This window comes from Centroberyx gerrardi, chromosome 22, assembly GCF_048128805.1.
Source record: "Centroberyx gerrardi isolate f3 chromosome 22, fCenGer3.hap1.cur.20231027, whole genome shotgun sequence".
Classification (NCBI taxonomy): domain Eukaryota; kingdom Metazoa; phylum Chordata; class Actinopteri; order Beryciformes; family Berycidae; genus Centroberyx; species Centroberyx gerrardi.
Genome location: NC_136018.1, coordinates 12,440,156 through 12,461,691, shown reverse-complemented (window position 1 = coordinate 12,461,691; position 21,536 = coordinate 12,440,156). Strand labels below are relative to the sequence as shown.

The 21,536-nt window shown below is 44.2% G+C and overlaps 1 protein-coding gene across 1 annotated transcript in view; it reads left to right on the top strand.

Moving 5' to 3' along the window:
- Positions 1-283: 283 nt before the first annotated feature.
- Positions 284-21,536, top strand: part of jph1a (junctophilin 1a) — a 35,762-nt gene continuing 14,509 nt past the window's right edge. Inside the window, exons 1-2 of the mRNA XM_071912931.2 lie at positions 284-662; positions 5,791-6,559. Of these exons, the coding sequence (XP_071769032.2) occupies positions 284-662; positions 5,791-6,559 (1,148 nt within the window). The remainder of the gene's footprint in view (positions 663-5,790; positions 6,560-21,536) is intronic.

Below are 21,536 nucleotides of genomic sequence, written 5' to 3'. Positions count from 1 at the left end.
GGCGTGCGCCTCCGGTAAATGACGCCCTCCATTCATACCTTTACACTTACCATTACGCATGCCTTTTGTATTACATATCAGTGTCTGGAACTGTCAGCCTGCCGCTCATCTTCACCCTCCTTGTGTGTTTTGTTCCTTTACTTCTGCCAAACAGTCATCATCTTGTTGGCTCATCCTTTCTTCACACCATCGGTCCTGGATCCCTGGATCCCCCGTCCTCGGTCCTGGAGACGTTTGAGTCTGCAGCAGCGCACGATCTGCTTTATTTCCAGCCTATATCTGAATGACGGGCGGAAGGTTTGACTTCGACGACGGTGGCACTTACTGCGGGGGGTGGGAGGATGGCAAAGCCCACGGACACGGCATCTGCACCGGACCCAAGGGCCAGGGCGAGTACGCCGGGTCCTGGTCCCACGGCTTCGAGATAGTGGGGGTCTACACCTGGCCCAGCGGGAATACCTACCAGGGCTATTGGTCCCAGGGGAAGCGGCATGGGCTCGGTGTGGAGAATAAAGGAAAGTGGACCTACCGCGGAGAGTGGAGTCACGGTTTTAAGGGTCGGTACGGCGTCCGGCAGAGCCACAACACACCTGCCAGATACGACGGTACCTGGAGCAACGGGCTGCAGGATGGTTATGGGATCGAAACCTACGGCGATGGTGGTAAGAAACCCCGTCTTAAAAATATGGCACAGTGTTTGTTTCTAACGTGTGTGTCTCTTTAATGGCTGTGTCTGATGATCTGTTGTGTGTGTGTGTGAGGATGCTCAGACTGAAACTGAGGTAATGGAGATGCATCAGTGCATGAATCTCCATCCGATATGATCTGGGCTGAAGTTGAGATTGCGCACTGCGCACCACGGTCAAGCGCATTATCTTTCCTCCGAAAAAAAAACTCAGTGTCTGTGAGTTATTGCCCTGGTAATGTTAACTTTTTGGATGGCGTTTAAAACAAAGTTATCTCTCTTATTCCGCGGCACGTCTCATTTGGCAACCATTGATTGTTGCTCATGTGACAGTGGGAGGGGAGTGACTCCTGTCGCCTCCTGTGGCACCATGCCCCGTCTAGAAGGAGTTTGGAAATCAGATCAAATCAGCCTGTTTGGAGCCAATTATAGCCGGACTATCACCTACTCCTCTAGCATTTTCACATTTGAACCTTCACTGCAAATACTACCCATCTTAACAAGTAATTGTTAAGTGTAGACCTATTGGGGCTTGTTGTTTAGTTTTTCTTACAAGCGAAACAAATCTGCCAATGGGATGTGATTCATGTTTCCGATGCAAATTAGCTTGTTTCAAGAATCTTCTTGAATAAGCCTCATATTCTTGGCACCAGTTAAGTGATCTGCCTTATTCTGTCACGTTTCAAGGAATTGACACTTGTTTCTAGAAAAATCCTGGAACAAGTGCAGCTGCATTGGAAACAGGTGAAACTATCTCACCCCAATGGATGAATGTTTCAACTGTTTAAGACATTTAAGATTTTAAGAGTGAACATAAGACTAAGCCACTAGTTAAGATGGACATTTTTTGCAGTGTTGGATATATTCACTAACCAATCATCATATCAATAAAAAAGCTGTTATGTTGGACTTGGAGCCAAGTCAGGTCACACCCAGCTGTTGAGACACTGTGGGACAGTGCTGAAAGTGAGAGCCGGTCAGGGCGAGGCCTCGCTCTGAACCTTGATCTCAGTAATCAGTGGAGTGTTCACAGATGTAGTCTGTCTAGAGGTGTGATCAGGCAGATAACATCCTGTAGTACTGACTATCACAGGCCTACAACTGTAGCAAGCTATACTGTAGGCCTGCTGCATGTCACCCTGTTTATAATTTATAATCTTTTCTGGCTATAGAATGGGATTTGTGAGCATCATACATGCTATATCTCTGCTTAACGGAGGCCTTATGGTACAGTATAAATGCTTCACATATGATGCTCAGCGAGGGCTGGGCTTAGGAAACCAGCTGATTGCAGAGGATCTACAGAACATCTGGCTGTCTGACCCTGTAACATCCTGATAACCTGATCTGCAGGGTCACAGAATTGAACTGCAGCACAGAGCGAGCCTGATAATCTCACACTGTATATCTATCTAAATGCCTGACCAAGCTATATGGTTTTTTGCCTCAGAATCTGACCATTACGGCTTATTTCATTGTATTGGTCGATGCGTTTCGAACGCTGGATTATCAAGCCTTTGTTATTATTAGGACCAGCCCCATTAACTGTACTGTAATATGATGCTCCGAAGAAGCTACAGTAGGCCAGCACATGCTCATTGGGCTCAGCAGCACCAAATGGGATTAATGAAATATTCCTCTCATTATGTGACTCATAGCAGTTCTCCGTCGTCAGAGACAAACGGCCGGTGGTGAATGTGCCTACTGTCGGCGGGGGAGTTGGTGGCCGCCTGAAAATAGGCTCCTAGCTGTGATTCACATTCATCCCAAGTGATCCTCAGTATCACTGCCCTAATCAAATCTCTGTGATTGAGTTAGTTATGCTCACAGTCCCAGTTCTGAGGGGAAGGAGAGATAACATTTCATTAGCTTGACATACTCAGCACCCCCACAGCGGGGCTCCCCACACATTCCCATATCCATCCACACTAGTTGTCATACTGCATAAGTTTTTAGCTATATGTCTCAGAATTATTCCCCTGGGAGGTGATATTTTTACAGGCAAGTCAGTAACCAGATGTACCCCAGGCTACCCAAAAAAAGAATGATATTAAATTTAGCCAGTGCTAAAAGAGGTTTTTATTATTTAATATTTCAAATCAGGAGAGCAGATCGATCTTGTCCTTTTTTGGTATGAATGTCAAAAGAGTATATCATGAAATCATTGACTTCAGTCAGGATCAGGATGGTCTATATATGCATAAAGTTCCTATTATACATTATTGACCAATATTTTGCAGGGCAGCACAATTAAATAAAAAAAACTGCAATATTACTGCAGTGTCCAAAATGCACAAGATTGCATTTTTCTTTATTCAGAAGAAATACTGTTTCAGATGGTCTCCATTAGTGCATTAGTGCTGTGCAGAATCCTTGGCCTGCAAAAATCAAGTTGCACATCAGAGAAAATCAGTAACCCTTCTTTTTACAGTCACCCTAAGTACCATGTATTTGCCAGGTAAATACATGATAAAAATAGAAAATGATTATGTAAGAATTAATAAATACTGATAATTGATAATTATTAAGTGATAACTAACTGTAACTAAGTAGGTACATATTACTCTGGTATTACTCATCAGCTCAAGTAAATACATTGTAGTTGGATATGGACATTGCAAGAAACTAGTGGTACAATGGGAACAAACAATGCTTCCTCTTTCCAGTTTCAGCTTACATTATTTAGTTTAGAGTTAATTTGCATTTTTCACATAGTAGCTTTGTAGGGCATACATAAATAATCAACCATAAAGGATATGGTAAGAACCTGGCAATTCCATGTTAACAAACAACACTTTATTTAACGGGCCAGGTAAGTTTAATAAATCCTTTCCAAGTGGGTAGAGCCATGATCAGTTACTGTGTCAGAAAAGGTCATTTATAGGAAAGCATTACCTGAATTCCTATAAAGAAGACAACGAGGGCTTGGAGCCAAAGGGGCGTAAGTGCGATTTTGGGCGAATATGAGTATTATATATCAATTGAAAGGTCTCAGTGAGAACTTTTCAGTGCCAAAAGGACACAACTGAAATCATGACCCATAAGTTTTATTTAAACAAAAACTGAAAGCCGTAACAGTAAAAGTAGGGTTTTGTTTGCTGCCAAAAGGGTGTAACTGCACCTAGCAAAACCCCACTTTGACACTGAACAAGCATTGTGGGTAGAGGATTCTAACAGCACTTAGGTCAACTGAAAATGCATGCTGACCTAAGTAATGCTAGCATGGCAGCATGATCACATCATTTTTAGTATCCTATTCATATCCTAATTAATATTCTAGGTCAATATTAGATGAATGTAAATATGTTAATATTCCCATGAAATACTTAGGCCTATAGATTCAATATGTTATTTTATAATGTTAGGAGTGTGAACTGGTCAAGATGAGCTCTGATAGTAAGACTGCTGGTAGCTGAAGTTATCCCTCAGTGTTATGAGGAGTTTTACAGGTCTTTGAATGTGTCCCAGGACTAGTGATGCGTGGGTCAATCCGAAACCCACGGGTCCCGCGGGTGGGGCGGGTTAGGGTCGAATGATGATGATATTGAGATTGGGTCGGGCGGGTGTGGGTCAAATGGGCTACACACAGTACACACACACAATGTAATTCTAGACTAAATTTCAATGGGTTTTAAATTTAATTAATGGAGTAAACTTCTCCAATCCCCAGCTGGTTTATCCCACCATCCATACATTATATTCTGCGCAGTGCACACACTGCACAGTGCAGCACTGTATTACCTTAGTGACACGAGTCTTTGGAAAATTACCTGGCTTCCTGATCATCTATTTTTTTTTTTCGGGTTGCGGATCGGGTTCGGGTCGTTTTATGTGTATGAAAATGGGTCGGGCAGGTTCGGATCCGTGACGGGCGGTCGCGGGTTGAAAAAAACCTGACCCGCGCATCACTACCCAGGACACATCAATAAGTGATGTGTCCTGGGACACATACAAAATTGTATTATACTAGCAAAAGAAAAAAAAAGTAGTAGTTTAGAATCAAAAGTAGTTTCTTATGTCTATAGAGGTTTCTTAAAAAGGTTTATTAAAAGTTTTTAACAGAAAAAATTTATCAATCAATTTGATATGTTCCATGTAGCCTACAATTTTAAAGGCCTTGATGAAAGTTGCTGAGCATTACTTCAAGATAAAGATATTCATTCTGATCTTGTTTTATATTTCAGTGTTGATTGAAGTGTAATTGCTAGATTTGTATTAAAATGAATGTGTTTTACAATTGTTTACTTACATACACCCATATTCTGCATGGCTGTATTGTTTGTGCCAAAAAGGCGTATTTCACTCTTTTGCCATTTTTAAAAAAGTTAACAAATATAATTCAACTTAAACTGTAGCAGTATTGTTTTTATAGTAATGCTCAATCGGATAACACAGAAAGTTAAAATATTGTGCTTAGTATGTGGTAACGGCAGCTGATCCAAGTTTGATCAAAATTTGTTTTGGCTCTCCTGTAAAATCTACTATAACGCACTTACGCCCCTTTGGCTCCAAGCCCTCGACAATTAAAATGGGGCTATTGCTAATAGATACTCTCAGTACCTGAAACATACTTCCTGGAACTGATGGGTAATATAGAAAGTGTTTCTAGGGAAGTGAAGACTACTTCTCTCATTACACCCAAATTGTGCTGTTAAATTTGGGCTCTTCCCATGCTGAACATGTAAAACTACAATGTTACTTTTAATAAGTAATACCAGAGATTTTTTTGAGTAATTTGGCTGTTTCTAAGTGTTTACCTAGTTACAGCTTTAATATCTTGATAATTTACAATTCTGTCCATGTACATACCTGGTAGATATCTAGTACTTAGGGAGACTGTAAAAGGAGGGTTAACAAAAACTTTGCATTGCAGTTCCAATACGAATAAATCCTCTTCCACCCTGCCGATCCCGCCAGAGGGTCCATCATTACAAACGCATGTTAGGTGGCTAAACTTTGTTCAAAGCCACATAACATTATTTTAAAAGTGCAAGGGGTTGCTTTTTCCAATATCGTGTAGCAGCATTTCATCCTAGATAGGATAGGATATGCTAGGTTGTGATTATTGTATATGAGTCATTGACCCGTGTCTGCCTCTTCCTCAGGTACCTATCAAGGCCAGTGGATGGGTGGGATGCGGCATGGCTACGGCGTGCGTCAGAGTGTGCCTTATGGCATGGCTACGGTTATCCGCTCTCCACTGCGTACTTCTCTGGCCTCGCTGCGCTCCGAGCAGAGCAACGGCACCGTGCTCCAGGACCTCTCCTCCCCTGCAGACATGCCCACCGGCGGCCGCGGCGGCTTCGTCCTTAACTTCCACTCAGACAGCGAGGTCGTCACCGGCAAGAAGAAAGGCCTGTTCCGCCGGGGCTCGCTCTTCGGCAGCCTCCGGCAGTTGCGCAAGTCCGACTCACGGACTTCGATCTCCAGCAAGCGCAGCTCTGCGCGCAGCGATGCCGCCATGAGCCGCATCAGCTCCAGCGACGCCAACTCCACCATATCCCTCGGCGATGGCGAGCTGCCGGATGAGGATCTACCTCTGGAGGACCATGTGGATGCCACCACCACCGAGACCTACATGGGCGAGTGGAAGAATGACAAGCGCAATGGATTTGGTGTTTCGGAGAGATCCAACGGGATGAAGTACGAGGGGGAATGGCTAAACAACAAACGCCATGGTTACGGGTGCACGGTTTTCCCAGATGGCACCAAGGAAGAAGGGAAGTACAAAAATAACGTGCTGGTGCGTGGAATAAGGAAGCAGTTGATTCCTCTTAAGAACCCCAAAACCAAAGAGAAGGTGGACCGTGCCGTGGAGGGGGCACAGAGAGCTGCAGCCATCGCCAGGAGTAAAGTGGAAATAGCAGCTTCCAGGTAGTGTGTGTGTGTGTGTGTGTGTGTGTCAGTATATGTGTATGGGTATATGCATGCATTCCTGAATCCGTATGTGCATGCGGGTGCATATAAACACAAGCTAGGATTTGTGTTCCGCCAGTTTCTTTTCTCCGGTTCAGTGCCATTCATCACAGGTCAACATCGTCAGGCTTTTGTCATTGTCACTTGTAATAAAAACTGAGCCTGCGGAAGAGTCAGACAGTGGTCTCTTTGATAGTTATCTTCAGGTCTGATTGAAGGCACAGTCTTCTGTAAGTGGAGTCCCATGACAGCAGCGCCGGCGTTTAAACATCATCAACAGTCAAGGCTTTTGTGTGGCCGGTGCCATCATCCCTGGAAAAGGTTCTGCTTCTATTCTCTGCCCATATCTTTCATTCCCAGGGAGCGGGGTCATGCACCTTGTGTGTGTGTATGTGTGTGTGTGTGTGTGAGAGAGGTTTATGTGTCTGTGTGTTTATGTGTGTGTGTGCGATATAGCCATACCTGCGCCTATGCCAAGTGCGTCTCGTGTGCCCAATAACGATACCTGTTCCTCCTGCCAAGTGCTGCTCTGATGTGGCATCTGCTCTTTAACAGGTGGGTGAGATGTGACCTTTTCATTTAAAGCCTCCCCCCCTACTGGGACACAGTTCAGGGTATGCAGCATCGCTTTGACATCCTCTGGTTTCATTGCAGCAGGGAATTATTTGACTGAAGACTGAGAGGTTGTGTACAAGCTGTGAAAAGGTCTCCATGCACTCACGTGTGTTTTCATCCCTTTCTCTTTCACATATGTGTGAGCACACACACACACACACACACACACACACATACGCAAAAGCACACAGGAATGCGTGCATGCACAGATACTTACTTTTTTTCTCTCTTGTTTCTTTTTGTCTCACACACACCCAACACAAAGAAAACACACACATTTATGCACACACACACACACACACACACAAATGCACACATACCATTAAAGAGGATTGGATAGCCTTTGCCATTACAAAGACAATGAATAAGATTATGTTCACTCAGAACTCAGCCCAGCCATTTAATATAGTAATAGCAGGCTTCATGAATAGCGGCCCTTATCATAATAACCAGACATTCTCTTATAATACAATAATTCGGAAAACTCCTCTCTGACCAGAGGGGAGAGGAAATGCTTTATTCTGCAGATTTCAAGGATATAAGATGAAGATTATATAATGGGGATTTAACATACTTACCATTAAAACTACTGCATGCTGTTTGTTCCCGCGGAAGTGACCGTGATAGTGTGTGTCTGTGTGCGCGTGGTGTGTGTCTGTGTGTGTCTTTGTAAGTGATGGCCAATGTGGATGAGACTGTGGAAGCTCATTAGGAAAGAGAGTAATGGATATGGTGTATTGAAGAGAAAGAGCAATCTAATCTCCTCTCCAGCTGTGCGTTAGACCAACAATGTGGTTTACAGCGGAGGGAAACACATGACCTAATGCATAGCGCTAAAGCGGCAACAGTAAAAGCATTCAAGCCAATACAAAGTGTTTATGGCCGCAAACAAGGTCCCTGGTACTGTAGTAACTGATCAAATTACTGCCTCTCCATCATGTGCCTCTGCACTCTCAAAACAAGCTCTTCCGTTCTCCTGACTGGAATCAAGATTTTTTTTTTAAGAACTCGGTCAAGAGTGAGGTTGTGTTATAAACAGCCATGTTGGCAGACTGCGATGGTTGTGTGTAAGCGGGTTACGTAAGCATCATTATACAGTGCATGGCAAGAGATGCGCTCCTATCGATCCAGTTCTGGTCACATGACTCGCTGTCTTTGAATGTGGAATGTACCCAGTGGTTCCGCAGGGAATGAGGGGAGGGAGGGAAGTAGAACTATGCCAGGAGAAGAGAGAGAGAGGAAGAGAGAGAGAGAGAGAGTGGATTGGAGTGAGAGAGTGGGGAGTAAATGTTGATTGAGTGAGATGGGGGATGCGGCCAATTTGCTGAGCAGGAGGTTTCTGAGGAGTCCTGAGTGGTCTGGATGGACAGAAATGAAAGGCTGGGCAGAATAAAGGAGGTGGAGAGGGGATACACCCACAGAGGAGTCATCCCATCAGCCTCTAGGGTGGAGCTGATGACCTCACACCGCCGATCAGCCAGTCAATAGAGAGCTAGCGTGATGCACCGGAGTGGAGTTCTCTCTGGTTTCAAGCTGTGTGTGTGTGTGTGTGTGTGTGTGTGTGTGTGTGTGTGTGTGTGTGTGTGCATGTGTGTGTGTGACCCTCATTCACAGTTATTTTGTCACCCTTATCTAAGTAAAATGGACTTCTCCATGCACCACAGACATAGTACACTAATGTCTGGGTGTGAATGGGCGTGTGTGTGTGTGTGTGTGTGTGTGTGTGTGTGTGTCAGAGGCCTGCAAACCGAGATAAGTGAGTAATGCTGGCATTTGTTCCATTGAAAAGTATAGCCCTCCTCATGATGATATGCCCATAGAGCCATTCTGTTAAAGTTCAGCAGTTTAGGTGTCCTGGTTGTTCAATGGTGGTTCATTACATACCATATATAGGCTAATGACCTTTGTCACATGTCAACCTCTCTCTCTCTCTCTCTCTCTCTCTCTCTCTCTCTCTCTCTCTCTCTCTCTCTCTCTCTCTCGCTCTCGCTCTCTCTCTCTCCCGTCACTCTCTATGCTATCTAATAAAAGCAGAAATGTCTTAAAATAATCTTTAAAAAATTACAAATGTTACAGTAATACAGTAAAACATGCATATCATTTTCATTTTTCCTATTTTTTTATTGTTTATTATTTTGTCCTTCTTTTGCTCAGGTGAAGTTGGCTGAGCACAGTGAGAATGTTAAAAATGCCCAAACAAACATGTTGTAAACCATTCTATTCATGGAGACCTAGTGCTGTGTTTCCATTTGACAGCAGTATTTGCTGTGTAGGCTCTGGTGAAAGGTTAACCAACACCCAATATGCAGTTCCTTCTGAAAAGGAGACTGATGCTTATTTCATCTTTCCAGACATCAATGTAAAGTTTAGACTAATGATGTCAAGCAATGTTAAAAGTCACATTGGTACCTCCGCCCGGAAGGATAAACTTAAAAACGGATTTTTAAATTTGGTGGACAGATAGCCTTGGGCCAAGGAACAATTGATTAGATTTTGGTGGCGATCCGGATCTGGGATTTCTGCCATTAGACGATTATCTTTTTTTAGCCATAACTATGAAACCAACAGAGATAGAGACTCGATTCCAAATCCTAAGGGTATATTTGCAGGTAGGTCTATTATACTACGGGCACTTTGCCAAGTAACGACTACCCACAAATCACAAAATCAATTTAACTTAGAATTTAAGTTAGTTGGAGAATTGTTCAGCGTTGGTGGAGCTTTGTGCTCTCCAAGTGCCTCCTAGTTGTGTTATAGCTCACTGTGTGCATGTAATTTTGTCTTGTTTGCTTTATTTGCACAGTGTTGTTGTTGAGTTTAAAATTAGCTCATGGAAGCTTAGCAATTAGGCTTAACAGATAAGTACAGAGTCTTCTGAATAACAGAAAGTGTTGTGCTAACTTCTTAACATATTAAACTATTTTCCAATACCTAGATGCTACTAACTAGACTGGAATGTCGTATTGGTTCTCTGGTTGTACTGGGCAGGGGATGCTAGCAACATGTACACACATTAAGTGCACACACATACACATGTATCTGCATGTACTCTGTCTCATACACACACACACACACTCTTACACACACACACACACACACACACACCTCTGTTTGCATGCACTTATTCAGAACCCACCTGTACCGTATACATTCCATTTCTCTCACTCTACACACACTCTACACACTCTCTCACTCTACACACACTCTACACACACACACTGTCAGACAAACACACACAGAGTGCATGTGGTGTGCGCTACTCTGGTTGTGTGTCAGCAGTGAGTACTGACTAAATAAGGCAAGGCAGCAGTTGGCTTATCAGCACCAGCCAGGAATATATACCCGTCCCACCACTGATATAGCAGCCCGCCATCTCGCTCGCACTATCATCTCTCACGAGTGTGTGTGTACATGTGTGTGTGTGTGCGTGTAGGTGTGTGTGCGTAAAGGAGAGAGAAAGATTTAATGGGAGCGGGAGAAACTGGCTGTTTGGATGTGTGTTAGAGATGAGACAGGAATGCTATCACTTGGCAGGAGAACAGAGAAAGTGTGTGTGCGTGTGTGCGTGAGTGTGTGTGTGTCTGTGTCCATGAGTGTTTGTTTATCACCTGCTGCGGGCTGACCTCAGCCACTCAGCACCTGCCCTTTTTGGAGAGAGTTATAGATCAGCCTGTGTTTCAACATGTGAACAAAATAATCTCATCCCTCAATACATCATGTAAGATTCCGCCTCAGCTGTCCATCGAGGGCGATGATGACTTCTGCTCCAAATAGGGAGGTGTGTGGATGGGTTGATGTTGGTGTGTGTCTAGCGTGTGTGTATGTGTGTGTGTGTTGGGGGGGTAGCGGGGGACCGGTGATCTTGGTGCTGGTGCCATCTCGTATGGAGTTTTCATGGGGAGGCCCGCGCCAGAACCACACATTCTGCCGATGCATGTAAAGTTTGTCACTTTCTCATGGGACAAAATTTACAGTAGCAGTGACGCATGAAGCATACAGTAACTGTAACTCCAGCATGGATCGGATCGCCAGGCGTCTGAATCACGAGTCAGAGTATAGCAAGCCGCATCATATATTTATCCCCCTGCGTCTCCTTCTGCAGCGCCGCCGCTCTCCCTCGCTCATATTTATGGCGATGTGATGGTGTGAGGTAACACAACATTTATTGCTGACAGAATCAAATGCGCACACACAAAATAGCCACTTCCCCAGCCACATGTGCCCCTCATTATCCATATCAGTAACATTAAGGGTTGGAGTCAAAGAACTATAAATAATGTAGCTGATGCAATGGCACATGCATCATAAGTAGTCTAGCTCAGTCTGTTTTCAAATGACCCGCAGTAAAATCAAATTACAGCGTGTAATGTAATATCACTCTGTGCTGTGGCACATTCACATTACATAGAGTCATAGTTATCAGCCTCCTTGTTGTTGCGGGACATCAATGGGAGATCCCATGGAAGCCATTTGACAGATCAAGTGATGTGAGAGGGGGCTGATCCGCAATCCAATTCAAACTTTATTGTTTGAATAAACTGTAAGGGTTTACAGTGAAAATATACAATTAAAACACATAATAAAAACAATCATCAGAGCATATACTATACAGACAGGGAGCCAGCATGGAGTCAATAGCTCATTATTGCAAAATACAAAGCTCTTGTACAGGCGTAAGATGCTACATCATTGGGAACAAACGAGATAAACGATCAGACTGCTGGCTTCTGCTGCTGCTGTTGTTTAAGTACCAAAGCCCCATCTGATACGAGACTAAGTTGTAATGCAATAGTACATCAGAGGAAAAGAGGGTGAAAGAGGAGGGGGGGGGGGGGGGGGAGGGGGAAGGGGTGTAAAGTCAGAGAAAGAAAAAGAAAAACATTTACAAAGAAGAGAGGAAAAAGGTGGGTTTTTTTCCTCCAAAAGGACAGTGGGCAGTCCATTCCCCTCTTATTTATTTTCGTCGGTGAGAGACGGAGTAGGGGAGGAATTAATCCTCGACCAGCAGGGGTTTATGCAGGTCCAGAGACAGGAGTCTGCACCATCTCTTGGCACCAGAAAGAGGAATTTTAATAGGAGGTGATACACATAGAATATATAGTATATATGCATGTATAGATGAAGTCAGGGATAGAGAGAGAAACACAGGGGGACTCTGAGACTAACTGACAGGCAGGTACACTGTATGAAAGTGTAATTATCTTTGTGCCCGGAGCCTCCCCTGGGTAGAGACGTAGCCTGTGGGAAATGGCTGTCTGTAAATGTGAGCGGACCGCTGGGCTGTGTTGGCGGCAGCGGGGATAGGATTGGGTTTCACCGACATGCCATTACAGTGCGTGGCTGTGGCTCGCTATCTCCCGGAGAATGGCACATATTTTTTGCAGCTCCTCAAGAAATAGTGGGATGAGTCAACCAGCCAGGCGGGCAGGCAGGCAGGCAGAGGGAGGGAGTCACAGCGAGTCCAAGGCTGTTATAAAGAGGCTAACAGATGTATTGGCTCACCTGCAGTGATTAAGAATTAAACAGCACTCCTTGGACAAATGGCTTTACCCACTCTCCATTTCCTCTACAATCTTATCTTGACTTCGTCTTCGAGGCAGGATTTCGCAACAAGACTGTGCTTCCTCCATTATTAAACAGCTAATGTGATGCACTGCTTTTTTCTTCCTCTAGTACAGGCTGTGTGTGTGTGTGTGTGTGTGTCTATCTGTCACTCCATCTTGTCTGGGTGTTTTAATATCTGTGTATCTGTCCTTGTATTGTGTGTGTGTCTGTGTGTGTGTGTGTGTCCCGGTGTGTATGCTCCGCTGTCTGGGGTTAATGAGAGTCGGAGCCAGTGGAGTGTGTTAAATATCGTATTAGACACACTCTGATATCAGATGTACAGAAGAAATAAGTGCAAGCAAAAAGGAGTGTTCCTGTTCAATAAACTAGACCTCCAGGGATTTTTGTCCTTGAGTAATTGTGTGTGTGTGTGTGTGTGTGTGTATCCTATCCTCCTGAGAATTTATTATGTAAAAAATCTCCAATGTCATTGTGCAATGGTGTCTATCTGTGTGCATCTGTTCAATGGGTTTAACTAACTACATTTTCCATTAGTATGTTTAAATACACTGAATGTACAAAATATTAGACACTTGCTCTTTTCATGAAGCAAACTGAATCCAGGTAAGAGCCATTTTCCCTTATTGATTTCCCTTATTAAATCTACACCACACAAAGGGAGGAGATGTAAGCAGACGAGCAGAAGGGGCTGCAACTCAATATCAACAATGTCCCTCTAATATTTTGTACATTCAGTGCATGTTCAGTATTATTATTATTAATGCACTCCACACACTGAGTTGCCACACTTGGCCCAAAATACCGTACTTGACCGGCTCCAGAAGTGCTGTCACTGGCGAAACTGTTAGTGTCCATAGCATGTAGGCTGTGGCTTTGACAATGACTATTAATAGATATGCATTGGAGAGGCAGAGCTAAATGAAAAAAGGTAAAAGTGAATGCTAGGAGGGTACAGAACTGTCCCCCACTTTAGATTCTCACCCACAACATGTATTTTTAGACAGTGAACCATTTCAGCATCTGTTCTGTATTTTGGTAGCCTGTCATGAAGTTAGTCGTGCAGAGTTTTATATATTTGTAGTCTCCACTGTCAAGGGATATAAAATGGTAAGAATTAATATGTTTATGATGCCAACAAAAATAGAAAAATAAAGCCTGGCAGCATCACTAGAGAGTTATCTGTGCCGGTGGGCCTGTGCTTATCTACAGGACGAAGGACATCATGTCTGTAATTCCACTTTGTCGTGCCTGAAGCGATCTCATCATGCCTGTCTGTATTGTACCTGCCACCACAATCTGTGTGTCTGTAACCTCTGGACGCCGATGTGCCCTACTAAATCTGTTCAGCGACTCTGATTGGCTAGCTAGGCCGGTTTCACCCCAGATGTTCACCGATTGGATTATGGAATTATCACTTTTCTCGTTGATTCACGGCGTCGCTGTCCCACGTGGAATCATATTCAGGAGGCATGCAGCCACTCATGTAGCCACATTCATGGAGAATATGTGATGCATTTTCATTAGGATTTGGAAGAAGTGAGCCTATCTAGCTGTAAACATGCTTGTACCCAGCGCTGAGGATATTCCATATATCACCTTCACCTTTCACAGTAATCCACTGGATTATATTATTGCGATGCTGCAGAACTTGATCCACATATCTGGGAGTTACAGTTATAAAAATAAGTTGATTTTTATAACTGTAACTCCCAGATATGTGGATCAAGTTTGGTGATAAAACATAAGCGTATAAACATATTTTCATGATAGTGGGTTTTTTATAAGTGATGTTTTTAATCCAGTGCTTCATATAGCCATCAAATACACAATTGTGTCACAGTGCTTCAGCCATGGGAAGATGCAGTCTAATAACTTGACTTCTGGCTTTACAGTGAAGAGGAAATGGATGGTTGTGTGACCATTCACTTGTTAGGGTGTGTGTGTTTGTGTGTGCGTGTGTGTGTGCTGTGTGTGTGTGTGTGTGTAGTGGGGTGAAGGGTGGCAGGGAAAGGAGATTGGAGGAGAGAGCACAGACCATAATTAAAACTATTCCTTGAGCTCAAGCGGTTGCCAGGCAATGTGACCTTTACTCACACAGGTTCAGCGTCGGATGTTGAGCCTTGTAGTTAAATGAGACTCACCATGGAGTGGCTGTTTGCGCGCGTGTGTGTGCGCACGTGTGTGTGTGTGTGTGTGTGTTTTCTTAAACCCCAAGCCTTCTCTGTATGTTTGTTGCCATGTTTTCAGCCAAGTTGTAAACCTTTAATTTCCCTTTTTGTCAAAGTAAAGCACTGACATTTGTTGCATTTGAATATGTCTAAATTGTTTACCATATCTGTGTTTCAGTGTGTATGTATGCATGTGTATCTGTGTGTGTATTTAAGTGTGTGTGTGTGTGTGTGTGTGTGTGTGTGTTTGCAGGCGTGTAAGGTTATACCCATACAGTAGGCTGTAGTGTGGGTTCGTTCATTTGCAGGATTCATTAATACAGGCCAGATGCCTCGTTGGACAGCTTGCTCGAGTGTCTCTGATGGTTACCATGGTTACAGCCTCATCGCCGTCGTCATCTTGTCAGCCATTTGTTGATTTTCCATATAAAGTAGCACAGTGGAGAGGCACTGTTTAATATCATGTTTATTCACCCTAGATTGGCTTGTGCAAGATGTTTCCGGTTCCATGTGTAGGAGAAAATGAAAGGAACAATAGTTTTATGGACTTCTGTTGTTATTGGTTAGACAAAACTATAAAGTTGCAGTAATGTCGTACACAGTCACAGTTAACAGGTATTCTCCTTTCTACACATTGATTCCCTGATCCCCAGTAGGCCTCATTATGTGACGTCTTAGTAATGGTCACTTCAGCTTCACATGCAGAATTGATGAGTGTGTGTGTGTGTGTGTGTGTGTGTGTGTCTGCGTGTGTGCAACAGAGAATCAAGGGTTAATGTAATTATTTGCATGAGTGGCATCTCATGTTTCTATCAAATTATTTCCTGCATATAGGTCAAAGGTTTTTGCATGCATTTGCGTTTGCATGTGGTTGTGTTGCTGTGTGTGTGTAATGTGTGCATACTTGTGTGACTGTTTGTCTCTTTGATTTGCATCTGTACAGCTCTGTGTGTGTGTGTGTGTGTGTGTGTGTGTGTGCGTGTGTGTGTGTGTGATGTACTACAACCCCAGGTTAAATTCGGCCTGCTCTGTGGCTCTCTGGGTCACAGCAGCATTGTGAATGTGAAAACAGACAGACTGTATTCCCATCCTTAGATTCCTATTGAATTTTATTCAGAATATTGACTTAAATTAAGTTTGTGTTTTCCTTAATGTAATTTCACTACATCACTTTGGATTGTCCACACTTCCATTCCTCCTCACTATTTAACATAGTGTCAGATTTGGAGCAGATGTGCCCCGTCCCCAGATCATGTCATCTTCAGAGATGTGCTAAATAAAAATTATAGGCGAATTATGAACTCCAGTCGGTGATCAATATAACATTAATTTTCTGTGAAAGAGTTGCATGTTGCTTACAGCAGCAAGTTTTAGGAACGTTCTGTACGTAAACTCTCACATAAAACTAAGCTGAGTTTAGGTGGGTTTACCCTCAGCTGCCCCACCCCCCCACCCCCACAGGTCTGTTATGAGCTGGGTCAGCTGTGGCCATGTTTCACCAGCAGTGTTGACACAAAGAGCAACAGAGCAGAGGCCTGAATCCCTGCCACTGCCCTTCACCAAAACCAGAGGGATCATCTTCTGTGTCACTCTCTCAACGCGCCCATAAGGTCTCATATCAGCACTCACAGGACAGTCCTTCAACATTAGCCTCCACGGTACTGATACTGAACATGTACCACACACACACACACACACACAGACACACACATATGCACATGCACACACATACATGCACACTTACAGGTATCGAAAACAAAATTACTTCGTCAGTGTGCATAATTGAAATCTGTCTTTCCGCATACCCTACCTGGATACACACACCTTAGTCAGTCTCTCTATCTCCTCTACCTCTATCCCAAACTGCTGCCCCAACTACAGGCATCAATCCACACACACACACTCACACACACACACTGATCTTTCTAAGTAACTCCCTCAACCTTCCCTTGAGCAATGATAATGATCCCGCCTTGTGCAATCGACTGTATGATATATATTATAATAAAGTAAGAGGAGTGCATATACACAAGCACGCACAAACACCCTGATGCAAAGACATACACACACACACACACACACCTGTACCTGTGTGTTTGGCGGCGAGCCAGGTGAGGTCTCAGTGGAGGGTTCAATCCATAGCTCCGGAGTAGAGAACACCAGTGGGAGATTAGGTCTGTAATCCACGGCAAAAAATGTCAGCAGAGCTTGGGGATATTTCCTGTTTAATCAAAACTGATTCTCCTCATTCTCATTCCCAGAAATGAAGGGGAGTGCCTGTGTTCGGAGGCTGCTTTTCAATCTGTCTCTACCTGGCTCAGAGAGAGTTTCCGGTTCGTCCATTGTGTCATGAGTTAACATGATAAACGTATTACTCGTGGGGTAAATGAGACACGGTTTGCTTGTCCTGTGCTCACAAGCACTGAATTAGGTCTATAATTAACACTCCCTCATTGATAAAAATGCAGAATCCTTCAGTCATGAAGGTACAGACTGGCACACACATGGGTGCACAGTGCAGCAGAGCATGCAAGCCTACAGTGCGCCGCATGCAAACGCATACATCTTTGTTACAACAGCTGAATTGGTTCAAGTTGTAATGTCTGATCAATGAATAGTTAATCAGGCATCAACATAATTGAATTGAAGCCAGTAATGTAAAACAAAAAAAATTTGGGAACTACTCCAAGGCATGAAATGAAATTGTAGTTCATCTGTCACTCATTTTCAACTCAATAGAACAACTCATTTTCAACAATAGAAGTGCATGTGTTTAATACAGCGCTGTGCCCATTCTAAGCTATGTCATTTCAGGGCCATTCGTGCTGATTGCTTCGCTCCAGGGATCCTGTGGATATAATGATCATTGTGTCACTGTCTCTGTCCTTTCACTTGTATCCCTTTCTTCCACCATCTGACAGGCCTATTCATAACTAGACACCATGTTGTTTCTCCTTTCCTTGTCCCGTCGCACTGCACACAGCCTTCTGCTTTCACCCTTGCGAGTATTTTTCACATTGTTGCACCAGGTTGCGTGTTTCCAAATGCCTGTACCTATCATGATCCTTATGTTTTTATAGTGCTGCTCACACACAGTGCCGATGCGTGTTTGTAAACAGTATACTATTAAAAACTTAAACTATGCTTAGAAACAGGTTTGTCTCATTGTACGCATTGGTGATTATATGATTAAAGGTGTGATAGATGTTGTATCCTGAATCAAATAAAAGAAAATCCAGATCCCTCATTCACAAAACACTGGGGATTGTTGGGCAGGTCACATGGACTGATGCTGCTATTATGTTTTGAATATAAATATTTTAAGGTATGTCTGCTCTTACTGAATAGCACACAGCTGAGAGTGACAGGGCAGAAAGGAGAGAGAAAGGGGATGAGCGCGCCGCCCCAGGATGTTCCAGGATCCAAGATACTTCATGTATACCGGCCCAGATGTTTTCTCCATCTTTCGAACATGACCATGTCCTAATATCCTCATTATGCAGCACCGCCGCCCTCTCTTCAGGATAAAGTTAGCTTATCTCATAATAACAGCCACTCCGGTCTCCCATTTAAAGGCTCATTTGCTCCAGCCATCGTCCCCACCGCCACAGCCCCTGGTAATGTGAGCCCAGACTGCAGCCCAGGAATAATTCCTGAATAATTTGGGAGTCGGGTTTAGCTAACCACTAATAGTGTTAGTCATGCTTGAGTAATCCTGAATTAGCACCGGCCGGGAATTCAATAGCAGGCCCGCGCGGATATAGGAGATATGTGCAGGCTAAGTGCTAATTTGTGCAGACATTCTGTGATGTTCTGTGCTGCTACTTTGGACCTGGGGACTGCTTGGAGAAGATATAGACAGGCGTTTTTGTTATGACGTTATAACATCTTGTCATAAGTCAATCTGTGCATTCAGAGCAGGAGCATCAGAGCTGCGCTGGCAAATGGAGAATGTTCTCGAAGTATCACCTATGCAGCACACCAGTAGTTTTCTTTCTTTGTAAAAACAAAAACACAAGGAGATGAAGCACAGAAGCAACCCGCTGATGGATTTTCGAGGTCGTGGGTGATGGGAGGGCTTGATGGAAGTTGAGGGTAGATTGCTGAGTGCTGATGTTAACCAATGGACAAGGTCAAGACTCAGGACCCATCTTTTATCCTATTATATACTGTACCAGTCAGCATTCCAGTTACCATGCCTGGGCCGAGGGGGGAGGAGGAGGGGGTACATATGATGGAGAGAAGGGCGATGAGGAGGAGAGAAAAGAGGGGGTGGGGTGGGGGGGAGTATGGGAAGAGGCAAAAAGGGGGCGGAGGGGGAGAAAGAGGCGAGAGGGTGCAGAACTGTGTCAGCATATGTGAGAGAGATTCCTCAAATAGGCCATAGCCTGGGGAGTGATGGACTGAAGCTTCAGTCTAGGGAATAAATGCACACACACAGGCACACTCACACACACACACACACACACACAGGCACAATCACACACAAACAGGCACAAACATCCATACATATACACACATTATTCTGCAGGAGACCAAGGTATGACTAGCCTGAAAGGAGGGCGCACCATGCCGCATGCGAGCAGGGGGCTGAAATTTAACCCTACAGTAAAATTAGAGAGGTTGAGATGCATACCTCAGCAGTTCTAAATGCCCAGGAGTCTTTAGAGAGGTGCTCTCTCTCTCTCTCTCTCTCTCTCTCTCTCTCTCTCTCTCTCTCTCTCTCTCTCTCTCTCTCTCTGTCTCTCTCTCCCTCTCTCTCTCTCTTTCTCTGTCTCTCTTTTTCTTTTCTCTATTCCTCTATCTTCCCCTCTGTTTCTGTCTGTCTCTCTTTCCCTTCCTATCCCTTTCTCTCTCTCATTCTCTCTGTCTCTCTCACACTCTCTCTCTCACACACACACACACACACACACAGCACAGATCGAGAGAGTGAACATCCTCCACACAGACTGCCAAACTGACTCAACACTTTTCACGCAATTCATTTGTCACAGCGATGAAACACCGATGGATCTCACAGGACCTTCATCAATATCATCTCTCATCTGGTGCATCAGCATAAAGAGTTCACAAAAAATTGCCTAAAAGTTTTTTTATGCTCCCCTCTAGACTTTGACCAAATTTCGAAACGTCGTTGTGTGTGGTATTTGCGTTTGTGCCAGGTGTGCAGTATGGTATGTGTGCTTGTGTGTAGCGCGCAGGGTGCTCAAATACCTCGATTTGTTTGGACCCTTCCCCAGTACAGGACACAGCGGGGCCTGCAGTGCCCAAAACTAGACAGGAACAGGTGTTGCTTTATATTCAGAGGCCGATCTTGGCTATTCACTGGAGCAAGTCGGAAGACTGTAGACTGTCTGGCAAATTAAAAGTTTAAGAACAAAGACTTTTTCAAAAGTCAATAGTGAGCATGCATAATGTTGTTTACCCACACACTTTGCCTCAAATCTATGATCAAGACAATGTGTTTTATAATTTGTCCTCACAAGCTATTCTCCTCCATCCCACCCCTTGCTGGTGTGTGCATAAATGTGTGTGGGCGTCTGTCTTAATGCGTAGGTGGTTCTTTGTATCTCAATGGGCAGAGCATGTCACTAACTGGCAGGATTAGTGTTTCAATCCTTGCCGGATACGCTCATAGGTGCATGCACTGTGGAAGGTGCCGGTGTTGGATGCTGTTTGGGATAAAAGAGTCGGTAAAATGACATTTGTTATGTCATCACCACTACATGTGTGTGTGGCAGAAACAGTTCTTATTGACGTCGCGTCAGCAGGGAAACCAACCCTCTCTCCTCTCCTGCGCCACATGCCCATGTTTTCTCGCCTCTCATTTCACTCTTTCCTCACTCTCCTCTTGTCCTACTGCTCTATCACACCTCTCCTCCCATCATTCTCTGCCTGTCACCTCCCACCACCAGACATCCTGTCTGGGAACAGTCTGCATCGCTTCCTCTGTCGGCCCGTGACTTTATGCCCACTCTACCTAAACAGAACTGTTAAGATCCTTAGGATATGTCATGGGCATGCTATATACATCCATAACGCATAGTCGCATACCTCACTTCAGTTGGCTACGCATTTCACACATTTCAGAAATAGAAGCATGTATGTTCGTGCGGGACTATGAGTGTATCCAAGCCAGTCTATGGCATTTGAGTGCGTGCTTGCATGGGATGGAAGTCCATGTGTGTGTCTTCATAAGTACAGTACATACATGCATGTTACACATATAGTGGTGTGTGTGTGGCCTTAATTTCAATTCTTGTAACAGCCAATGTGTCCATCCTTGTTGCTCTAAAATTCTTAAAAGTGAATTCCTCTGCGGCTGGTCGGTGGCAAGTCTCCAGTGGCTGTGCTGTCTGTAAACGCAGCATGAGGGTGTCCTTTGTCTCAGGGTGATACAGGGACTTATTTCTGGAGAGGAAGCGGCCCGTCTCTCTCCCCCCCCCCCCCCCCCCCCCCCCCCCCCCCCCCAGCATATGGCTCCTCATGCATTTTAATATCTCACTGTCCCGGCGCGTCAAAAAAACAGGACGGCCCAGAGTCCAAGGACAGAGAAGTAGTCTGAAATAGAGACATCTGTCCGTTGG